Source organism: Alternaria triticimaculans (genome assembly GCF_023758025.1).
Source record: "Alternaria triticimaculans strain BMP 0046 chromosome Unknown scaffold_15, whole genome shotgun sequence".
Classification (NCBI taxonomy): domain Eukaryota; kingdom Fungi; phylum Ascomycota; class Dothideomycetes; order Pleosporales; family Pleosporaceae; genus Alternaria; species Alternaria triticimaculans.
In genome coordinates this window covers 434991-457728 of record NW_026055972.1, presented here as the reverse complement: position 1 = coordinate 457728, position 22738 = coordinate 434991, and the positions used below count along the sequence as shown (strand labels likewise).

The 22738-nt window shown below is 52.2% G+C and overlaps 5 protein-coding genes across 5 annotated transcripts; 3 read left to right on the top strand and 2 right to left on the bottom strand.

Moving 5' to 3' along the window:
* Positions 1–330: 330 nt before the first annotated feature.
* On the top strand, positions 331–1667 carry J4E78_008559 (uncharacterized protein; the record flags this gene model as incomplete). Its single annotated transcript, XM_049369159.1, has 4 exons — positions 331–518; positions 568–828; positions 888–1070; positions 1133–1667. 4 exons carry the CDS (start codon positions 331–333, stop codon positions 1665–1667), a joined length of 1167 nt encoding a protein of 388 aa, XP_049219226.1.
* A 182-nt stretch (positions 1668–1849) lies between these two features.
* Positions 1850–3319, bottom strand: J4E78_008558 (uncharacterized protein; the record flags this gene model as incomplete). Its single annotated transcript, XM_049369158.1, has 1 exon — positions 1850–3319. The coding sequence occupies one exon, from the start codon at positions 3317–3319 to the stop codon at positions 1850–1852; it is 1470 nt and encodes a 489-aa protein (XP_049219225.1).
* A 1483-nt stretch (positions 3320–4802) lies between these two features.
* On the top strand, positions 4803–8653 carry J4E78_008557 (uncharacterized protein; the record flags this gene model as incomplete). Its single annotated transcript, XM_049369157.1, has 5 exons — positions 4803–5000; positions 5048–5345; positions 5396–5703; positions 6568–6683; positions 7549–8653. The coding sequence occupies 5 exons, from the start codon at positions 4803–4805 to the stop codon at positions 8651–8653; spliced, it is 2025 nt and encodes a 674-aa protein (XP_049219224.1).
* Positions 8654–12607: 3954 nt separating this feature from the next.
* J4E78_008556 (uncharacterized protein) lies at positions 12608–15551 on the bottom strand (the record flags this gene model as incomplete). The annotated part of the gene is made up of 3 exons (XM_049369156.1): positions 12608–12709; positions 12767–15388; positions 15450–15551. The coding sequence occupies 3 exons, from the start codon at positions 15549–15551 to the stop codon at positions 12608–12610; spliced, it is 2826 nt and encodes a 941-aa protein (XP_049219223.1).
* A 3044-nt stretch (positions 15552–18595) lies between these two features.
* SSH4 (Rsp5p-dependent ubiquitination, sorting of cargo proteins at the multivesicular body) lies at positions 18596–20289 on the top strand (the record flags this gene model as incomplete). Its single annotated transcript, XM_049369155.1, has 3 exons — positions 18596–18995; positions 19046–19351; positions 19403–20289. 3 exons carry the CDS (start codon positions 18596–18598, stop codon positions 20287–20289), a joined length of 1593 nt encoding a protein of 530 aa, XP_049219222.1.
* Positions 20290–22738: the final 2449 nt, after the last annotated feature.

Below are 22738 nucleotides of genomic sequence, written 5' to 3'. Positions count from 1 at the left end.
CGGCATCAACAGCCCGGGTGAGTAGCAGTACAAGGGTATGCTCATGTTGGGAAATAATCCACATGTCAGTACATGGGTAGATGTATTGCAAAACTAATCAATATTACTACGCCCGACTTCTGATCGCCACGCGCAATCCTTCCGCCCTGAACACGTGGTAGTAGTTCCTCAAGTACAAGACAGCAACATGAATCCGCCTTCTCGCGTACGCAGGGTATCTGAGCTGGTACTCTATTCATTCGTATGGCCTCTTGAAGCTTCCAGGCGCAAGGTCAGCGGTCGTACCCCTTTTATTCAGTCAATCACCAGACATATCCATCTTTCGACTTCATGAAGCTTCCCAATGTCTTGGTAGCGGCATTGGCCAGCACGATCAGTGCAAAGAACAAAGACAAGCCTAATGAAGTAGACGATCTGGCTGCCGAAGGCCTGCACCGAATGCAGGCTTACTACTCCGAAAACCCACTACCGAGCCCCGGAGAATGTACACTAGACAACGTAGCTGTTCGTCGAGACTGGTGAGCGAAGTGTACATCATCCTGTTTTGCTCCAACTCACACATCCTAGGTCGGCCTTAAGTAAACAGGAAAGACGCAGCTACATTCAAGCCGTGAAATGTCTAGCAAGATTACCTGCAAAGACACCCGCGGCCATCGCATCAGGTGCAAGGAGTCGATACGATGACCTTGTGGTTACCCACATCCTGCAAGCGTTCACGATTCACGGAACGGCCAATTTCTTGACATGGCACCGATACTATACGTGGGCTTTTGAACAAATGCTGAGGAATGAATGCGGTTATAAAGGATACCAGCCTTACTACAATTGGTACGTACCTGTCTCGTAGAACCCGCGAGACCCAAACTGACTTCCATGCCAACCATCAGGGGCCACTGGGCAGACAACCCCAAAGCTTCCCCCTTCTTCGACGGCAGCGATACCAGCATGTCAGGCGACGGCGCATACATCGCGAACAGAACTTCAGTCTGCTTCCCCTCAACCGAAATGTGCTACATCCAGCTTCAACCCGGAAGTGGAGGCGGCTGCGTAACCTCCGGTCCGTTCAAAGAGTATGCCACACCCTCCCATCTCGCCTCATTCCAACAAAGCCCATCGCTAACACCCCCCTCAGCTGGAAAATCAACCTCGGCCCCCTCGCCGCCGTCTCCCTCCCCCCACCCCGTCCAAACCCGCAACCCAACGGCCTAGGCTACAACCCACGCTGCCTCTCCCGCGACATCTCGCTCCAATCTGCGTCCGAAACCCGGGACTCCGTCGTCGCCGCCCTCATCAGGAATAACACCACCATCACATCCTTCCAAACCGTGCTCGGCGGGGAATTCGCCCAAGGCAAAATGGGCCCCCATGTCGGCGGCCACAACACCATCGGCGGCGACGCAGGTTCCGATTTCATCAATTCGCCTGCGGATCCTGCGTTCTTTGCGCATCATGCGATGGTTGATCGCGTGTATTGGACGTGGCAGAATTTGGATTTGGAGGGGAGGAAGGAGGCGATTGCGGGTGGGACGAGTGGGGTGGGGGATCCGGGGGAGCCTGGGACGTTGGAGGATGTTATTACATTGGGGGAGTGGGTTGGGGTTGGGAACGTGACGATTAGGGAGGCGATGAGTACGGTTGGGGGGCCGTTTTGCTATGTTTATGCTTAGGGGTTGGGTATTGCGCTGCTAGGGCTTTGGTATATGAAAGTCTGATGAACGAGGCCAGGTCTTGTTATCGAGATGAGAAAAGTTGTAACACCCGACCGAAATACAGCGTCTCAATAGTCCCCTCGAGGTCCAAACCACCATACCAATCTTGTCTTGACCTTCCCCTCTTCAATCACATCCTCTCACCACCCACCATCCCAAGGAACCACAACCCCTCCCGCGCTGCTCGCCTCCATATCACTCAACCCATTAAACTCCCAACTAACATCCACGCCATGCATCTTCCTAAACCTCGTCCTCGCATCCTTTGTCACGGGATCAACCTCCAGCTCATCCGGAAAAGTCTCAAGTAGCCTCTTGACGAATCTCTTGCCCGGTCGTACTATAGTCACAATCTTGATCTCCGGGTTGGACGGCGGTGGAAGGGTCTCAATTTTCGTTGTTTTGGGGAAAGACTTGGGGTCGCTGGGGGGGCGGGAGGGGTTACCGGACGTGGCGCTAGCACCAGTAGTTGGATCAGTCCAGGGTCGATCGAGGGTGACTAGTCGATGTTGTGAGATTTGGCGTAGTCGTGTGCCGAACGATTCAGTAGGGGTGATGGAAGTGGAGGATACGGGGGATAGCGCAGACGGAGGGGGTTTGGTGTGGAGGACGTCGTGGAGTTGGAGGCAGAGTGATGTGACGACTTTGAAGCGGTTGGAGCGGATCATGCCGGAGTAGAGCTTGTTGGGGTCTGTGCTGTTTGTGGGGGTTGTAGGTGGTGGTGTTTGCTGAGCAGGTGGGTGTATGACCTGGACGGTGGAATTGTCCTGTTGGGCTTGGAGATGTTGTGCTAGCGGACTGGGGTTCGGCGGGTGGTTGTGCTGGCCGTGGGCGTGCGGTGCTGGCATCGCTTGTTGGTGCTGCTGTCCATGGCCGCCCATGCCTAACGCTCCTTGCATGAATTGCGGAAACGGCATAGCGGGAGCTGGCGGGGGCGGAGGCGGGACCTGATTCGCGTTGGCAGGAGTATGCGCATGGCCGCCTGTGCCACCGACGATTTGCACGCCGGCGGTAGTCATGACCTGGTTTATGGCGTTCTGGACATGTTGCTGTAGGGTGTGTATCTGATGTCCCACAGCATTCTGAACCGCCGGTAGGTGTCCCGCTGGTTGGGGTCCGAGCATTGGGCGTTGTATCCCAGCCAGTACGCCTGACATGAAGTGTGGGCACATTCCCAATTTAAGGAATACCCAGAGACTCTTCAACTTGGGCAGATCAGCTCTTAGGCTCCTCACTTCCTTCCCGCTTCCCATATATTCCGTCCATAATGGCAGGTCCTTGTCCTTTATGCGGATGTACACGCTCGTTATGTTTGCGGAGGCGGGAGACGTGACGACGCGGAAGATGTTGCAGTCGCTGGGATGTGTGAATAGAAACTTGTTCTGTGCATACAAGACAATCACGGCTTCGTCGTGAACCTGCCTGTTGGTCCGGAGGAGGTTCACGCTGACATGGCGATGTTTGCTGTACGCGGATTGGGACACGGCACCGGGCCACAGGAACGGCGTGTTGGAAACCAGGGCATATGTGTAGACGCGATCGCGGAGTTCTCTCGGCAGAGACAAGAGCAGCGAGAAGCACGGATCGGGAAGAACTTCGTGGGTCGGCATCTGAGAGGCTGTAGGCGTGGGCAGTGCGGCGCTACGCGCATGCGAAGGGTTGCGGAGGCGCGCTGGGCGGCTGGCTGATTGCGGCGGCGCGTCTATCATGGTGGTGTCGGAAGAGCTGCTGCTGTTGGAGGAGGAACGCGACCGCGAAGGTGTCGAAGTGCGCGAGGCCATCTCGTCCAACTTCGGACGGGCGCTTGCTGATAAATAGCCTGCTAGCCTGTTTGTGGGGCGGCGAAGCGATACGGCGGACGGTACGGGACGTTGGGCGTGATGATAGTGGTACCGTGTTGCGCGCGATTGGCGAAGCGGGGCGGATGATTCAGCGTGCTATCGATGCCCAACAATGGCAGATGGGGGCAGAGAGATCTTATAATCGTACGCGCCCTATGAGGCCGAGATTGAGGGGAAAGTGTTGAGCGGCTGTGTCCTGTGCCTCATTCCTCCACTGCTGTGATCCCATCATCGTCCAGCCGCTCACGCTATCGCCGAGGCTAGACCGGTGCCGATCAGCGTTTGCACTACCCAATAACCTGCACCATCATCCACTATAGCTATCCCAAGATCCGCATGTGCTCTTCCATCTATTTTGTCTTCTCACATGACCGAACTCTTTTAAGAAGTATCTTGATGTTATCGGTCCTTCAAAGATACATCATTTGCATGGTTAGCTATCCCGCGGCGCTGAGCGGGGAACCGACCTTCAGACTTCTTTTCATTGCGCATGTCGCGCTGTCATACAACATCAGAATCTTCCTATGATTCAATCGCGAGATCATGAGTGCCCGGAACAATCAGCCTCAGCTTGGGCTGTGGTAAAGGTTGACGATCACGTGATTATCTATACCACTCATTACCGCATTGTTGCGACGAGATATTGCATCTATCGCAACCTGAACTAGTTGCAAGCGCTGGTGGCGGCGTATCTGGTATACACGAGTTCTTCTGTCCGGCCAAGCCATACTGCGCAATGACATCGAGCGCCTACAGTCACGTCAAATCCTCAAATTCAACGCTCTTCTCAGAAAAAGATGCCTGAGGCAACATTCAATACACCGGACCGTGCCGCTGGGGCTATGTGACCAGGATGTACAGCACATGAGGATGGATGCACATGTACTGCCTATGCGAACGATTGGACGAGCGGTTCGTTGGCGCCTGCATTGTTATGCGTTCGAAGAATATTCGACGAGACGAATGTTGTGTAACGTGCATCGTGCTGCGCCTCTAGGCACTTACCTGTGAGCCCAGTCATCGACAGCCTTATTTATTCCTGCGCTCTCCCAGCCTTTCTGCTGCAGGAGTCTCATCATTGAGACCATTTCGCGTCTGCAACGTTTCGAGATCACATAATGGAAGATCCACAAGCGCAGTTGGAGTGTTTGCAAGGTGTGTGGGACACTTGCCAGGCGAACGATGATCAGAAGCATGTTTTGATCAAGGTAGGCAAACCATCCCTCAACATTTCTCCAGTCACTTACTTTCCATGCAGAACTTGTTCGCCTATGTGGACGATCTCTCGGCTCGTTTGTCAGAAGCCGAGTATGAACTTCGTGATCGGAAAGACGTGATCAAGTTGACACGCGATCGTATCGAAGACGCCGAGAAGCAAATTCAGGTTTTGCGAGCCGAGAAGGCTCGTCATGCCTTCGCATCCGTTTTGATCGATGGTGACTGTATGCTGGTAAGTCTTCTACCTCCAACCATCCGTCAACTCTAACCTGGTTTCAGTTCAATGATGACCTTGTGAAAGCCGGACTAGAAGGTGGAAAGAGAGCCGCCGGCTTACTCAAACAAGCTGTTGAGGAAGAACTTCGATCATCTCCACCTGCGTTGGCCCACCATATCCAGGTGGTCATTCGTGTTTACGCGAACATGAAGGGCCTGGCGAAGACATACAAAGACGCTGAGATTCTCCCACAGTTAGCTTCACTTGACGAGTTCGTACGTGGTTTCAATATGGGCGATCCCATGTGTGATTATGTTGATGCTGGCAACGGCAAAGAGTGTTCGGATGAGAAGATCAAAGGTACGCAATACATCGCCCAATCTTGACACACAAACACTCATCTCTCAAAGCAATGTTTCGACATAATCTAGCAGATATGCACTGTCAGCAAATCCTCTTCGGTGGCTCAGCCGACAATGGCTATGCCCGATTGTTGGGCCCATATAACGAAGACGACGCAGTACGAAGCCGTATCACCCTCTTGGAAGGCCCGCCGTTCGCCCGCGAGTTAGCTGCGATCAAGGACAGATACCACACCGTATCATTCGACAACGTGTTCCGGGGTCAAATGCTGGTGGTCACCCCGAGGCGCGCAACGGTGTCTCTCCCCACTCCGCCACGAACACCATCGACAGACTACGCAATGGTCGCTGCGCAGGTTCCAACAGGGCCTTCTTCATCTTCGTCGTCCAAAGCGCAGAGCCCCGCTGTCGCCAAGCAGCCTACCACAGCTGCTACGGTACTTCTGAACAAATCTGGCGAACGTGTGGACTCACCGCTGAGCTACACGTCCAAAGACTTCATGGCGATGAAAGGTCGCAGGCTCTGCAACCAGTTCTATTTGCTTGGAAGGTGTTCCTATCTGGAGAAATTTGGAAACTGCCAGCATCAACACAGTGCTAAATTGAGTAACAAGCAGTTGGTGGCTTTGCGAGCTGTTGCTCGCTTGACGTTGTGTCAGGATGGAAGGGCTTGTAAAGACTCGGAGTGCCTTTGTGGTCATCAGTGAACGATGAAGGTTGGGTTGCTGGATGTGGACGGAAACTAACTCACATGTGAGTGCCTGCTCTAGCGGTGATGGATGGAGTCCGTAGCGACTATGCCATATATATCTCATTGCAGTTTGAATCCCATCGAAGTTAGTCGTAAGTGCTGTTCGCGGAAGCGATACACAGCCACTTATCAAAATCCATGGAAGATTCTAGCAGTATCATGCAACTCTGCCGCATCGGTTACCGAAAGGGTGATGATAGGCGCAATGTGTTTGCTGTCCTTGTTACACAAGGCTGAGCTGGGCGCGGGGCGCATAATCTGGACAAAGGCGGCCTCTCTTTACCCTAATCATCCCTTCGTATCACAACTATAATCCTTCTCGTTCGCCAAATACGCTCGAAGCCCAAGGAACGATGGCAACGATTCGCAGGCAAGAGGTTGCGCATGACGATGCAGACCCCAACAGTCTAGGTACGCAATCACTATACTCACACGTGTGTCTGAATTGACAGGGTCTAACGCAACCTAGACTTCCAACGTCTCCGTATTGGAGGAGCCACGGATGAAGAGCAACTACCGGAATTTCCTCTTTACCCCAGACCGCGATGCCGCCGTTGCAACTGGCAACCCAGATTCCGAAACATTGTCAAGGCGACCAACCAGAAAGGCAACGCAGGCCGTCCATACTACAAATGTGTTCGTTGCAAGACAAGAGGCACGCAAGGTTTAGGGGATCACTACACAGGGTGGATAACATGGGATGATGACCGCGGCATGAGCAGTGATAATCCAAAGTGTCACTGCGGAATAGCCAGTCGCCAGGATAAGGCAGGAGCTGACGCGTTGACTATACCCAACTTGGGGTTCTGGACGTGTGCGACAGGAAGATGTGGTTACTATTCGGAGTTTGAGAACGGGCAAACAGATGAACAGAGAGAGGAGAACCCGGATATGGCTGGGTATCTCCGGTTTGAGCCGTGGTTGCTTTGATCAAGACTGGTCAGGAAAGGAGCTCAGTAGAATGCGTGTAAGATCATGCTGCCTAGCTAGATATCACGGAGACTCTCGATTAAGCAATTCAGAGTCGATGTGAGTCTCTGAACAAGGGTCAGATTGAAAGTCCAGTAACTTGAGACCATGGAAGATACACGAGGCATGCCGTAGACGCGCGGCATGCAGACGCATGCATTGCTATGCGTTTACTCACTATTCGACGAGAGAAATGCTGTGCGACATCCTGCGCATAAACCCCGCACAGTCTTCCGATAGCGGTAGCAACATGAGATCGTCTGCTGATATATGAACCAACCCGCCCTCCCACAAATTTATGTCGATAAGCCAACATGGCCAGCCCTCCAGTCACGCAATCGTGCACATTGTGCAACAAACAGAACTCGAACTATTGCGCACGATGCAAATGTACCTCCTACTGCTCCAAGACATGTCAGAAAGCTGACTGGAGCACTCACAAGTTACTTTGTCCCTCATTCGCCACATTTGCCATCTCCAGCCGGCCGAGTGTCGACCATTACCGTGCAGTCTTGTTTAATGCCGATGAGGCGAAACCCAGATTCATCTGGCTTCTCTGCAAGTGGCTCGAAAAGGACGACGATGAAGATGAGGACGACGGTTTAGATTACGAATACGAAGAGGATGACGAAGAGAATTACCAGATTCCCATGACCAAGGCGATCATCGGAGACGATGTCTCCGCAAGTCATACGCCTATCCAACACAATTCGAGACTGAACATACCGCTTTCGGACACTATCTTCGTCACATATCGCGATACATTCTCGATAGATGGCTCTCGGCCAAACAAGAGCGTTGCCTCAATCACGTCCACCCAACCAGGGACGTATACCGACTGGCGCGGTCCCATCGTCGCTTATGCGAAGGTGGGAAGAGGCATGGACCCACCAACTTGCAGGCACTTTGATATGGTCGACTTCAGACATATCACTGACTACTTCCTCTCACACGGGTACACACCGCCCAAGGCCCAAGCCAATGTGGCTCGTGTGAAGGGCGTAAGGATCAACTGTTTGGGCGATGTGAAGATGCTAAAGAGACCACCCTTCGAAGCCATCGAACTCCCAATCACCGATCCCATCTTCACCAAGCACGACACCTCCGACATCGCCGACCGCATTGGTCTGCCCATCTTAACGCGTCGCTGCCCGCCAGATCCGAAGTGGGCCAACAAAAGCGAAGACGAGCTATTCGAACACAGCAGCCCTACAAACAACCAGAACGCGACCTTCCTGCACCAGTGTCTGGATCTCAACGCCGAATTCGATTTCAGTACCGGATCTATGGGCTGGGGATTGTGTTCCATGCCGTGGCAACTTGACGTGGGAAGCGCGATTATCGTGCGTAAGGACAGAAAGCCACTACTTCCACTACAGATGGAGGCGCTGGCGAAGTGGTGTAAAGAGGAAGTTCGACCGATCTTGGCTCATTCTATTGGAGAGTTCGCGCCGGAAGAGCCGATCAGCAAAGAAGATGTTTTGACGATCATTTGTCGGCCGATGTTTGTGGTTTATTGGACCAGGTTCACAAGTGAGAGGAAGGACTATGAGACTCCTAGTCCGTATGATGACGGTAGCGTGTGAGCGAGGGTTCCGAGGTAACTACCTTATCTAAGTCGAAATCTATGTAGGTCTACAGCCTACATTGAGATAGAGATGTGCAAAATAGGTGGCTTGACGTTAATGTAGTTTGTAAAATGTTTAAACCTTTTTTTTAGAAACAACGTGCAACGTTGTCTCTTGCGAGTATCTGTGCTCATTCCCATGTATGCACAAAAACAACTTGCCTAGTTAGGTGCCATTGCGCTTGGAAGGCTATAGGCACACTTACACATCGGTCGGCTTAAAAGGAATTGGATCTGAGTGATACGAGTGCTTTGATCTAATCCAAGATCAGAATATATAGTACGTTTCCCTTTCGCATGTTCCAAACACTTTTTTGAAACCGTTATCAGAACCGTTCCGTCTAAACAACTCGAAATATCCCGTGCCTATACGCTCAAAGCATCGCTCCGTGCTCTCGGGTCCTCTCCACTGAACCAAAGCAAGGCATTCGACTTTCTCTTGAAAGATGTAAACAGGAGTAAATTGAAACGCCTCTGGCTCATTATCCTCGCGGTCGAAGCAAACATACCCGTCGACACGGTCCTGTATATTCGCCTTTACTGCAAAGGCTCGTCTTCCCTTACTCCTATAGTCATCTTCTAATTCGCGTTTGTCGAACGTTATCAGCAATCCCGAAACCATTAAAGGGTGACATGACCAGGGGACATGAACTTCATCTCCAATTACCTTGAGATGAAGATCGCAATCCTTCAGACCGTAGAATCCCCAGGTTTCAAGATGGCGTTCCGCGTAGAATCGATACCCTATCGGACCTTCTACAGATGCCCAAGACCATGAGGAACACAGCTCAGATCGCCTGTCGTCACCGAGTACCGATAGCGTTCTCTGATTTTTGGGAAACCACATTAGTTCTTGCACGAACTGCCGTGAACCATCGACCCAGTGGCCATCGATACAAAGAAGCCCTGTCTGTTTCCCAATGACTCGGATGATACCCATCAGAGCTATCAAACGATCACTCTTTCTGGTTAGCGTTCTGGTACTGTAGTAGCAAACAAAGGTTCTCCAGCTTTCGTAGAATCCAAGGAGCCGTGGTTTTGGCTTGGCTGAAAAGCGAATCCCATTCGCAGGTTCGACGAGTGTGTTGCCGACGCGGGAAACGGCGGCCCAGAATAGTGACGGTTTCAGGGTTGCATCAGCGGGTAAACGAATCGGAGCTTCGCATTCTTCCCCAAAGATGCCTGCCTTGCATTCCCAGTATACTTGCGAAGAGGCGAAGTGAATAATCCGACGCGAAAGTATCTTCTCTTGTAGTACCCAGCCACGTAAGTTGAGCGGTGCGTCGTTAAGGTCGCTTTGAGAGCTCCACGACGCATCTGTGAACCAAACGTGTCCTTTGCTTTCATCGGTAGCATCGCAGGGAAATTTGACCCAATAATCGCTTATAGGACGGACGCTGTCCAGTCCACCGTTCCCATCCGTCGCCGAAGTTGCAGCTATGGTGATGTAGGCATTCGTGTAAATGCTACCCATCTTCTCCGATTCGTCTAGCCAGTCAAGTTCGTGGTCTTGCACGATGCACAACGAATCGATCCAGATGTATTCGATACCCAGCCGTCTTGTGAAGCGTATGGCATCCTGGAAAGTCTTTGACAGATTTTCAAAGACAATTGCTTCTTGATGTTTTCGGATGTTCGCTTTCAACGTTCTGACTTGTGGCACGTTACCCCAGCAATGGCTCAACGCGACATACCGATTGCTTTGCTGTTTTTGGGTAATATGAAGATGCGGCTGTCGGATATCAGAGCCAACATCAATAACTCTGGTAGGCAAGTATCGCGGCGTCAGTTCTGGAATTTGGGCGGAAAGGCTCTTACAACGTGTGTGTGTTTCGTTGCAGTTCTCGATTCGCCGACGAATATTCTTGAACGTAACATCCGAGAGATTGGATGATGGTGCTCGCCAATACGGTACGAAATCGGCCGCGTATGAAGCTTCCAGGATCAAGATCAGAGGTGAACGCTCAGTGACAGAGGGAGTGAGTTACGTACCTGGTTTTGCATATATGCGGAGCTTCCCTTTGATTCTACTGCCTCCATTTGCGTAGCTTGAAACGCGAACTTCGTGGATTCGTCTCCCAGTATACATGTCGCTTCCCGCATTGGGGTCCTCGACCCTCAGCCGAAGACTAATCTTTCCGGTCAACTTACTTTCAGGATCGATGGAGTTGAAGACTAGTTTGCACATGGGGCAACTGTTATGCCTGTATCGACCATAATCGACCACCAAATCCTCCTTTTTGTAGATGTCTGTTTCCAAGAGATTATGCAGTGTGATCTTCTGGCAGGAGCTACAAGTTCCTTTGGGAAACAGAGTCGGCTTTACAGTTATTGGTTCCTTCTCCGACATACTGACTTCGTTCGGTGGTGTGTCGTTCCTGGGGTTCTAAAGCCGCGAAGACGGGGTCACAGTGAAAGTTTCCAGATTATGCGTTGAGGTCTCTTTCTTCCGCAGGGGCTGTACTTGATAAGCACAGTCATGAGATAGTGGATGGTCTCTTTATAATATGCCGTCAAGCCAAGGCAGCTGAATAGGTCAGCTGAGGGGCTGAAGTCACCTTCAGCTCACCCGTCATCTTACCCCGCCATATCCATCTGCCATCGAATCAGCTCAACTAAGTCTTTCACCGGACATGATAGTGCCTTCCCGTCGGATAGCCCAAAGTTACGGCGCCCTCGTGATAAACCAATGCTCGAGCGTTTTCCATGTACCAGGAACTCCCGAATAATTGCGCGCCGAACGTGAGGCTGACCTGTGCAGTGTTGGAGTGGTGCCATGCTGTGCGATGTTGCAGCTACTACCCTGACCTAGCGCTATCCCAAACCACGCGGGTGACACCACTTGGGCAGGTGCGAGCGCCAAAGTCAGCCTCGACACAGCCGCACTACTTCGGAATTACCACATAATCTACATTTATACTCTATCGCTAAGCCATAAAGCCACCACTCCATCTCCCATCCTACGCATACCCAGTCCAGCCCACATCCCACACCTCCCCCCATTTGTTTTCTTACTTGATAAGCCATCAAGATCCCCAATCCTTCACATACGACCATAGGACACTGAGAATTAGGCTTCCCGTCCGCTCAGCCATATACAAGCAGTGTACCGGCGGATTAGTAGTTAGGTGGGTGACCACTAGCGAATCCCCGCTGTTGTATGTTTTTACCATTTGAACCTCCTTTTTGGCAATCTTTTTTGCTGCTCGTTATGCGTTGGGCTGTGGTAGTAAGTGAGGACGGAGTAGAAACTGGTTGAGCGGTGGAGGCGACGTGGCTGCAGTCGAGCAGAAGCTAGAAGTAGAGTGATTGAGCTCCTCGCTCCACTGCTTTTTGCCGTAGAGATAGGTGATGAGAGCGCGCAGACTCGTTAGCAAACGCTGTGTACAACGTGGTTGAGCACTAGCAACAACACTGATGTATGTGCTGAAGAGGATGCTGCGTCAGCATACGAACGAACATGAAGTCGACAGACGCGCTGTTGTACCTGGGAAGAGAAACGGAGAACTTGAACTAATACTAAGCTAAACTAAGACTACCTACTATACTACCTACATTCGCTCAAAACAAAACGCCTTTGAAATGTTTCGTACGTACGTGCGTGCATATCATCGCCTCTTCATTCGTCGCATAAACAACTGAAAACCGCTGCGCTCGCTAGAAGAAAGAAGATAAAAACACACATGTTCTATATAGATATCACCCTGCCACCGCCCCTATTTGCCTGCCGAAAATGCTATCACTAGTCCCATTTCCTCTTCTTATCTGGTATTTCCGATGTTTCCACCTCTTCCTCTAAGCGCTGAGATCCAGACCAGACATGCCCTTTGTCCCCTTATTCAACGCCCGCGGTAGCACGCACACACATGTGGGAAATGATGATATCGGAAGCTGATACGGTATTTGTTTGAACTCAGACGGAGTATAACTCGCGGAAGCGAGCCTGCTGCTCAGAGGGCAGGCCTCCGAGGAAGGCGTCGAAGTTGCCGATCATGCCTTTGTATTGTTGGATGACCTGATAACGGTGTTAGCTGAATGTACTCCGCATGGTCAAGTGTGAATATAATCTCACCTTCTGGAACGTCTCCTGCACCTGTCGACCAGCCGTAGGTCCGCGAACAACATTCCGATCAGCCTGAGACATATCGCTGAAGAACTCCAGAAGAGATTGCTCCATGGCTCCAGGGTTGGCTAGCACAATCAACATGAACCCAGTGAGTGCGTGGCACTTCTCATCCGTCCATTGCACTTTCCTGATGGCGCGGAGGAAAGGAGGGGCAATTTGAGCGAGATGGGGGGCGAGTAAGGGCGCGCTACCAAGACCTAGACGACCGAGAGCAATGGCTGCGTTCTCGTTTAGAGACTCGGGGACGCGCTCGTCGAAGAGGATGTTACCCAGCTTCTGGAGCAACTGCTCAACATAGGGCTCCATGCCTTCTTTGTGGCACATGGCAATCTCGCCTACGGACCAGCAGGCGTTGTTAATGACTGAGTATCCAGTGTCGAGACTGTTAGAATCTATCCGCGAAACGTCTAACTGTGTGATGAGGGTGGTCAATACGTCTCGCAGATGGGGCTGGAGTTGTTGGAAGACGTAGATGGCGCAGTCTCCGAGAAGTGCGTATGCAGACTGTCGCACGTCGTTGTTTGGGTCCCGCATGCAGACAACTAGTAGGTTGAAGAAGTTTGGTGCTTGTGTGACTAGTGTCGCGCTGTCCTGGGAGTTGAGGGCTTGGATGATGGCGCTGAGCAAGTCAAGGCTTGTTACCAAAAAGTCTTTGTCCGGAGGCTCGAAACCTTGAATCTCAGCCGCCATTTGACCTTCTTCGAGGTTGCGGTGGATGATCTTCATGCACCTGGCGAATATGCCAGCTGCGTATGGCGCGAATTTGGGTCCGAGAGCCGTGGCAACATATGAGAGGCACTCCAGCAATGGGAACATTTCTCTTGATTGGTCTGACACTTTGTTCCATCGTTGAATGAGCGCGGGCATAAGTGTCTGGACGAGCGAGTCGTCTGCCAGTGCAGGTCCGACGTGTTCGGCCAGTGTCTGAACGCAGTCGTAAAGGATGAACATGTTCCGGTCCTTGTACATAGCAAAGCACTGTACGAATTGCTTGACAATGACAGGACAGTATAGGGTTAGCTCAACGTTGGCCTTCTCCTCGAGATTTGCAAAGGCTGACGCCGCAGCTTCCTGGACGCGCTTGTTGGTATCGAGCATCTTCACCAGAATGCCCTCCATCATTGGTTCGAAGAACTGCTTCTTGCCAGCCCCGTCAAGATGCGCAGCCCATCCCGAGTAGCGACCGAGAGTCCAGCATGTGATTTGGCGCACAACAGGCTTCGGGTCGTTCAGTAGTGTCAGGAGGAATGGAGTGAGCATGGGAAGATGCGGCTCCACAACTTCCATGCAGCCATCCGCAATAGCGCCAAGAGCCAGAACTGCGGACTCCCGGTTGGGCCATTCAGCGTGGTTAAGGTTGTCTGTGAGGTATGGAAGAGTCGCCTGGAATACGGCCTCGTGGAAGACGGATGCGAGGACATCAAGGGCCGCAGCGGAGCACTTTCGAAGGTTCCACATCTCCTCGGGGTCGCCGAACTCGTCATCGTCGTCAAAGTCGTCAATCTCGCCGTCGCTGAGACCATCGTCATCGCCTGTGGGTAATCCGGCTCCATTCGAGCCTGGCACCGTCTCGCCGTTCGCGTTTGTGGTAAGTCGCGCGGCCTTGCTTGACGCAAACTGAGGTTTGATGTCTTGCTCTCGATCCTCCTGCTCATAGTCTTCCTCTTCACCCTCTAGACGGAGAATCTCATCCTCGCTATACACCATGCTGGATAGCAATACAGGTATTATCTTGGCCAGATATGGTCCAAGGTGGTCCCTCATCTTCTCATCCTCACTGGCACACAGCCAGAACTCGGCCGCGTCCAAAGCCAGGTCTGCATTGTTCTCAGTGCGCTGCTGTGCGACCATGAATTCGACCAGACCCTCCATATGTGGTATTATCATTTGAGGAGCGATGTCGGCTATGTGGACGAAGGTTCGGCAGACGTGTTTCCGCACGTCTTCGCTGGGGTCAGTGGCTAGTTTGAAAAGCTGCTGCATGAGCATGTCGATGTTCGCGACGACGGCCTGGGGCTTCTCTGGGACGAATACGTTGATAGCGGCCAATGCGTCGGCGCGTACTCGGGCCTGGGGGCTTGTTGTGAGTTCGAGCAGCTGGGGAAAGAGGAAGTTGAGGGGCTTTTGTCCTTGGTAGTCCCGGTCCAGAGCCTTCCTGTTGTCCTCACAGATCTTGAGCAGCGCGCCCATGGCGCCTTCTTGCGCCTGTGTCGAGACACTGCCGTCGGCGTTGCTGACCATGCCGACCAGCTCTGAGAGAATCTGGGGCCAGCCCATAATAGAGCCCTGGCGCACAATCTCCGTTATGACATTTCCCGCGTAGCCCCGTATTTGCGTAGTCGAGTCTTGCAATCCCGCAAGTATCACTGATCGTATGTAGTCCTTGGTGGAGTCGGGCATCGATTTGTAGCCGGTCTTGATGTCGTTCTTGAGCATAACGGCAGCGGCAGCGCGCGTCTGGAAGTATTGTGAGGCGTCCATGTTCACGACGGACGGGGGCTGGCTGCTGGAGAAGATGTAGGCGAGGTACTTGTCGATATCAGGTGAAGTTTGGGCCGACTTGAGCATCTGTGTGGTCGCCGCGGTCAGCACATTACAGCAATGCAATTCATAGCAGGGACAAACGAACCTCTCCGGCATTCTTGCGCGCATTCTGATCATGGCCGCTCAGCGAGTCCCTCAGACACTGCGCCAGCTGTCGCAGGGGCTCCTCTTGGGGTTGCCACGCCATATTTGCGGTGGATTACTTCGCAGTGCGGGGAAGGTGTGTGCGAGAGTCTAGTAGCACCCTCGAATTGGGTATGTGCGGAAAAGCAGGGCTGCGCTGCGGAGGTGAAGCAGGCGGAAAAAAGAGTAGACCCTGGCGACTTAAGCTTGTTCTGCTGGTACGCTTCATGGTTAGCTCTGATGGGGAAAGCCATGGGCGAATGAACAATGAGGGGCAGTGCTCACCAACCTTTCACGCGAAACAGACAATAGGGCGGGCTACAAGGCGACGAACATGTTTTTTCTAGCGGCCGATAAATTATTTCCTCGCTGTAATATTTTGCGTGTAGTGCAACAAGTTTGCTCGAGAATGACGCGGGAGCCCGTAACGTGCAGTGGGTTCTGCTTGCGACCCAATTATGCGCAGCGGGCGGTGAGCTAGGAAGGAGCAGCTGCCGTGCGACTCAGTCGAGGATGCGAGCGCAGTCAGCCTTTACCAAGGCCGAGACGGTGAGCTTCAGGGGCGGTATAAAGCGGGCGCGGTCGTAATCTCAGTGAGTGCGCGTCTGCTGGGGTGATGTGCCTGCTTGCGACCGCCCAAGTCGGGCGGGCTCGGTAGAAAAGGGCGACGTGACTGCGAGACGCGTGCAAGACATTCCCCAGCTCTTCCACGCCAACAAACAAAGTCGCCTTCATCGCGCCTCATCATTCACACGGTATGTCAATGGTCGATATTGCGCGGTAGTCGAAAACAGCACCTGTCATCAGCCGTCTGTTGTACAAGTCGGTGCTCTTAGCACACGTCGTACCGCAGCACCTGCATCGTGCTCCTGCTTCAATAACGCCGTCCGGTATCGCGTCAGTCGAGAATTGACGTCCGGGCAGCACCTAAAAAGTCATGTGAGTGCTTCAGGGAAATCACGTGCATCGCCATCGCTCCTTCCCGAGGTCCTGTTCCAAGGTTGTCTCACTTTCCTAGCTCAATGACCCTTACTCCTCAACCTCACTTCCGGAGACCCCGTGAGGAAGTCTCAAAAACATCAAGAACGTCAAGGCTCAGTCATTTCTCTCAGTCACGCAATACACTACCCGTCTTCGAAATACATTACTCCACGCTCAAGGTACAGCACAGCCCATGTGTCAGTAAGAGGTCGACAACACTAGCCAGTCGTCAAGAGCCAGAAGGCGCCGACAACGGAAGTCACATTGTGATGGTCAATGACCCACTGTAAGCAAGGTACAGAACTGATTCCGGATAGCATCCATTGCTCACTTGGGTGCTTGCGTGATTCGCGTGTACCATGACATGGACATATTGAGTTCTTGTGCTATGATGATAGTACAATTGAGCCTCCTTCCAATTACACATGAGCGACTGCCTCATGGCTGCCAGCAGGGCGAAAGCAATACACCTGGTCCAAGAAAAACGCATCGCTAGGACCTCACCATCTTCAGTCGATGACAAAGGACGAGGGCTCGTATCAGACTTGAACTACTTGCAGCCTATGTCGATGAGCTGCGTCCGCATGGGCCGTCTATGAAGTCAGTATATCACGTCCATGAATACCCCCACGGACAGTTGTCTACTACCGGATTCGCGTGCGACTTGATGCAGTCTGAAGTTACACTATTCCGAACAAACGTCATCGCGAATGTACTGTTGGTCGATGTCATCTGACAATAGTCAATACTGACTCCTCTCCTTTGGGTCATGCACGAAGTCATCACTGAATTTACGCCTCCCTTGAGAGAGCATGGTCTGTCATCAATCTTCCAACTGCATCATTCAAGCTATCAAGTCATGTATCATACGCCTTATTCGACAACTCATGGCTACCTTTGCTTCTTCCTCGTTAACGTATTGGAGCGGCTATCGATTACTCAGTGTATGAGCTTTGACATCATTGACGTCAATGGCGAGCGGGTCGGCTTCCTATCCGTAGAACAACGCAAGACTGATGCCCAGGCTGTGTGTAATGGAAGCGCGGGACGTAATTCCAGTGCAATCGGCCATTGAGCACTCCATGATGTCAGACAGGGTATTGAGTCGTCGGCAACTCAAAGAGTCCCCTTGCGCGATGATAGAGAATGAGCAAGCATGTTGCTGAATTCAGGTCAACGAAGCGAGCTCGGAAGAGCCTCTCCTCATTATGTATGCAGTAACGAGATATTGATAGGGCTTACCCATATCAGGCACAGACACTAGTTGCTGAAGCGCCTTTGAAGGCGGCTCTGCTATGTTGGTGTTTCAGGACTGTACGACATGGGTTCGCCAGCGGATCAAGTGCCTCAGAAAGCATTTCCCCGCGCTTGAGCAAAAGCAATCGCGTCTAAGGGCTAATTTTGGACTGTCTATTCTGGCATGTCTGGAGTAGCGATATGTCTACTTTTTGCGAGGAACCAGAACCGAGGATGATGCAAGTCTAGCAATGTCTGTTGTGTCGTAGGAAGGCGCGCAGCCTTCTAGAAGAGTAGTGCACGCATGATGTCGTGGCCATGCAAGTCTGAGTTGGTTTTTCGGTCTGGATCGCTGCGCGACGACTACCATGGTCGAGATTACCGCTTCTAGAGGGCGATGGGAGCCAGCGCAATGCTAAGGGACGCCGTTGAAGCCTACGAAAGTATTGATTTTCCCAAGTGTGGTGTTTCGCGGCGAATCTGTAACGTGACGGGTAGATCGGCAGAATCCAGGACCGGGGGCTCAGAGTGTCGTGTGCAGGCGGAGGTGGCAAAGCGCCGCGCGATTCCAAGCCAAGCTGCGTCAGGCACTTGACGTCTCACGCCGATCTCACAATCACGCCAATCCATCATCACACTTCGACGCCTTTCCTTCACCCTCACCCACGACGGCGCACTGCTACCGACGGCAATTCGCACCTTCACCACGCCCCATCGCGTCGCTGCCCTGTCGCCAGCTCTGCCAGCCATCCGCCGCGGCACGTCAACGAGTCGTTACCGGCCCCCACTGATCCGTCCAGCGACTCCACTGGACGACTTCATCCCGGAACGAGCGCTGCTGCGCCCATCGCACCCGCCCTCACCGAGTCGCAACCCCCATAGCAGCTCGCTATGTTGCCTCAAGAACCGCTGCAAGCGGGCTCGCCGCACACGACTCTGTCCAGATCCTACTACCCGACCGGCAATGCGCCCTTTGCGCATGCCACCATCCTTACCGGACAACCGGCCTCACAGCTCGATGACGTGCGGATATCGAGATACAACAACACTCTCGGCTCGACGGCCAAGGGCATCATGATAGGCATATTCTCCGTGCTGGGCGCTGCGGGCGTATGTCTTATCATTGCCGCCATTGTTTACTACTTCCGCTACACCAACACAGGACGCATCTTCCTCGACCGGATAACGCGGCCTGGTGAATATGACGACGAGCAACAGTTTGCCAAGGAGGAGGCCGAGGCGCTAGAGGATATGGACGACCTGCAAAGAACGGAGTACATGAGAGCGAAAGGTATGCCAGGCAGGTTATTGTGCAGGGAGAGCACCAGCTAACCTCCACAGCTTTTGTGCAAGCCAACCCGCCCGAGTCCGTTCAAACCGACATATCACTATCGCAGTTCTTAGCTATACAAGAGAAGGGAGTGTCCGCCTGGGAATTTGAGCCCGAACTAGAGATTGCCAACTGCTTTGTCGAAGGCCGCACGGAAATTGAGTTCTTTGATTCGGAGTGCAGCGTCCAGAGCAACCTCCCGATCCCGAAGCAAAACGAAGTCTACTACTGGGAAGCCAAGGTCTACGAGAAGCCCGAGAACACTAGCATTGCGATTGGCGTCACAACGAAGCCGTACCCGTTGTTCAGACTACCAGGTATGTCTAAGACGACGTCCTACCTTTCACTCTTTTACTAACATTTATCAGGATACCACAAAGCCTCGATATCGTACATGTCCAACGGAAACCGCCGATACAACCAGCCCTTCCAACCCTCCGCTTACGGCCCATCTTACGTGCAAGGAGATGTCATTGGTGTTGGATACAGACCTCGAACAGGAACAATCTTCTTCACGCGAAATGGAAAGAAACTCGACGACGTCGCCCACGGACTCAAGACACAAAACCTTTTCCCCACCGTAGGCGCAAACGGCCCATGCCAAGTTCACGTCAACTTCGGCCAAATGGGCTTCGTCTTCATCGAAGCCAACGTCAAGAAATGGGGTCTAGCTCCCCAAACCGGCAGTCTCGCACCCCCACCCCCCTACGGCAGCGAACAAGGATCCATACTCCTCGACTCCGGTCGCGAAGGCATAAGAGAAGGCATGGGCGGAAGCTACATCCAAGCCGGTTTTGGCCACGGCCGTTCCAGCAGCCAGCAAATGCGTCTCGGACGCCAAGTACCAACGAGCCCCGGTCCGCAACGCAGTCCAACCGACATCTCATTAGCCGCCCTTAGTCTGGTCGACTCTAACGAAGATGTCGGTGAAGGGGCGAGCCATGACGATCACGCGACAACTACAATCCCCGTAGACCAACGTCAAGGTCTTGGACTTCTGTCACCTGGCGAACTCCCTCCCGAATACAGTAGTCCTGTTGGCTCGCCCAACCTGCGCAACACGGCCGACCACGAAAGGAACGGATACTGGGACGAGCGAGCACCGCTTCTACAGAACCAGCAGCAGTCTGGCGAAAGAAGTCCACCGGTTCCGAGCTATGATGCCGCGATGGCTGATACACCAGAGATACGGCGTCCTGCTATCAGAGTGAGGAGCGCGACGGAAGCTGGTGTGAGGCCGCGTGGACCCCGCTAGATGAGCTGGAAATCATTTTTCTTTTGTGTTACTCTACTCTCCATTGTTTTGACGAATCTGAGAGGAAGATTGCGTCTTTTCACTATACCCTATCGCTCACCTTTTCCTTTTTTCTATCTTTGTCCGGGCTGGATCCATGTCATTGCGAAGGATCATTATGGATCGAACGCACCGCTGTGGGGACTTTCTCCATGGACTGCATGGGTGGCAGCGAAACATATCTTTGAGCGGCCTGATCTGTTATGGCCCATACTACCTGGCGTTCTGGAAGCGAGCATTGTTACGTTTATTTTTGCTTGCTTTCTGGGTGGAGTCACGAATGATTAAGCACACGAATACTCCTGTTGCTGGCGTTTTATTGGATAGAATGGCCCGATGTGCGTTGAAGCGCGTTCAAATTGGATTGCGGCTGGCTTTGGCTACTCATGTGGTAGCTTTTGGATTGTAGTAGTAAAGCGATGAGTTGGTTGGATTGTCAATACACACACGCTCTTACCACTCTATCCTTGTTTCTCATCTCTCATGCGTCTTCCTCATCAACAAGGGCAGGCCCAGTCAGCTACTGACCCGCCTTTTTTTTTTTCAGAGTCTTAAGCTTTCACTCGTTAGAGTATGCTGCTATCCTGTTATAAATCCTGTGTTTTAAGCAATAATAAGTGCTTTACCCTGCACTTGTAACCTGTGACGAAGCAATTAGAAAAAAATCCGTTTTTTACTGACCCGCCTTGTGCATTAAGTGTAAGCTCGTTTTGACTTCCATGTCAGCACTGAGTATCAAGCAGGTGGCTCACGAACACAGAGCGTCCCTTTCTTACTGTCGAATCCCGCAAACGTACAAATCCCGACCTCTTAGAGAACCATGGTACGCTTCCAGGTTGCCAGACCTGGCGTACCAAAATGAAGAACTAGCGCTCGCTCAATTTGTCGGAGAGCATTATCTCTTTTGAGTTCCTCTTGAACGCACAAAAAAGCGCCATCTTCTTCAACATCTTCTGCAGTCCAAGAACAATGTCCACGAACAATCTATGGGCGGACAGTCCATATCCATGGCGCAATCCCGCAATCATCTTCGAATCGCTAGCAGAATCGCTCATCCTCGCCGACCTAAAACGCTCCTGGCACTTCCAAAGAGAAGCACAATTCCGCTGGATGCAAAAAGTGATTTGGACCTCGATTGACCGCTATCGTGTAGATCTTCGTGACGTCGAAGGCACGGTAGGCGAAATAGCAAAGGAACTTTGCAACAAGCCCACGGCATTTTATTGGCTCCAGTCAGCGCAGACAGGGGCTCCGCATGCCCCCGAGAAGTCTTGCATGTCTGGTGGTGTCTTTGCGGCTATATACGAAGAATGGCGTCGAAGTTATGTTAAGCTAAATATCGAGTTTGGCCATTTTTTCGCTGCGCCCGTGAGGGTTGCGGGTACGGGTCCATCAAGACTACCAAATATTTTGAAGGCACATTCATCGCTTTGTGCTCAAGCACGGCGTATCTCGTTGGATATGGATAACTATTCGATGCATCCGCTTCTTCCTGCCGTTATTCTCATATGCGACCGCCGTGACTCAAGAGCTAAAGGAGGAACAGATGGCTTCGTTAGTCTACGCGAAGTAGCGAGCACGCAGACTGTGCTGGTCATTCTCACCGGAGGAAATCGTACCAGCACCGATATCCACATTTCTCTAGATCCTCTCAAGCCCTTCGCTCTGCCCATCGAAAGACCCGATGCCACTGGCCTTGATATCCTTCGCGTGCCCCTTGATGTCGCCGTCAGGTTTGTCACTGAGTTGGAGGCCAGGATTGATGAGCGAGAGGGAGCCAACAGTGCAACTTTAGACAAGAGTCTCTGTCTGCACCAGACACCTGTTGGATATAGTCGCGATATCAGGTTTTATCCGAATGTATGGGCGAGGATAATGCGGGCAGAGGCAGTGAAGATTGGGTTTAAGAAGTTGGAGGATACGAAATTTGCTGCTGTACGTGTTTACGCTCAGCTTTCTGGGCAAGAGTCGGGTTGTGAACTTGAACATGTGTCTTTTAGTCAGACGTGGAAACCATGAACTCACATGCGTTTTTGGGTTGATTATTCAATGGGGGGTGGAGGCACACGCTGAGTGCAAAGCTTAACATTGGGTCATTGGCAGTGGTGGAAGAGCTGGTGTGTTTCGAGGTGTAGGACTATCTGCTACATCTATGTGAGTGTTAAGCAGAAATTGTATTTCACCTCTTGATGATTTCGTTACTCTGGTATTCATGCGAGGGGGGGGGGATTAGTAGCTCGAAGAGCTACGAGTGTTACCACTCAAGATTTGGATTTCTGCTTAATGATTCATGCGAGGGAGAACGGAAAGAAGATAATGTGGACAGAGCAGAGAAGTCACGTGTATCATCCATGAAGAGCTTCTCGATAGTTCCTACCTCATGTAGGTATGTCGTCTTGACCATCGCCTT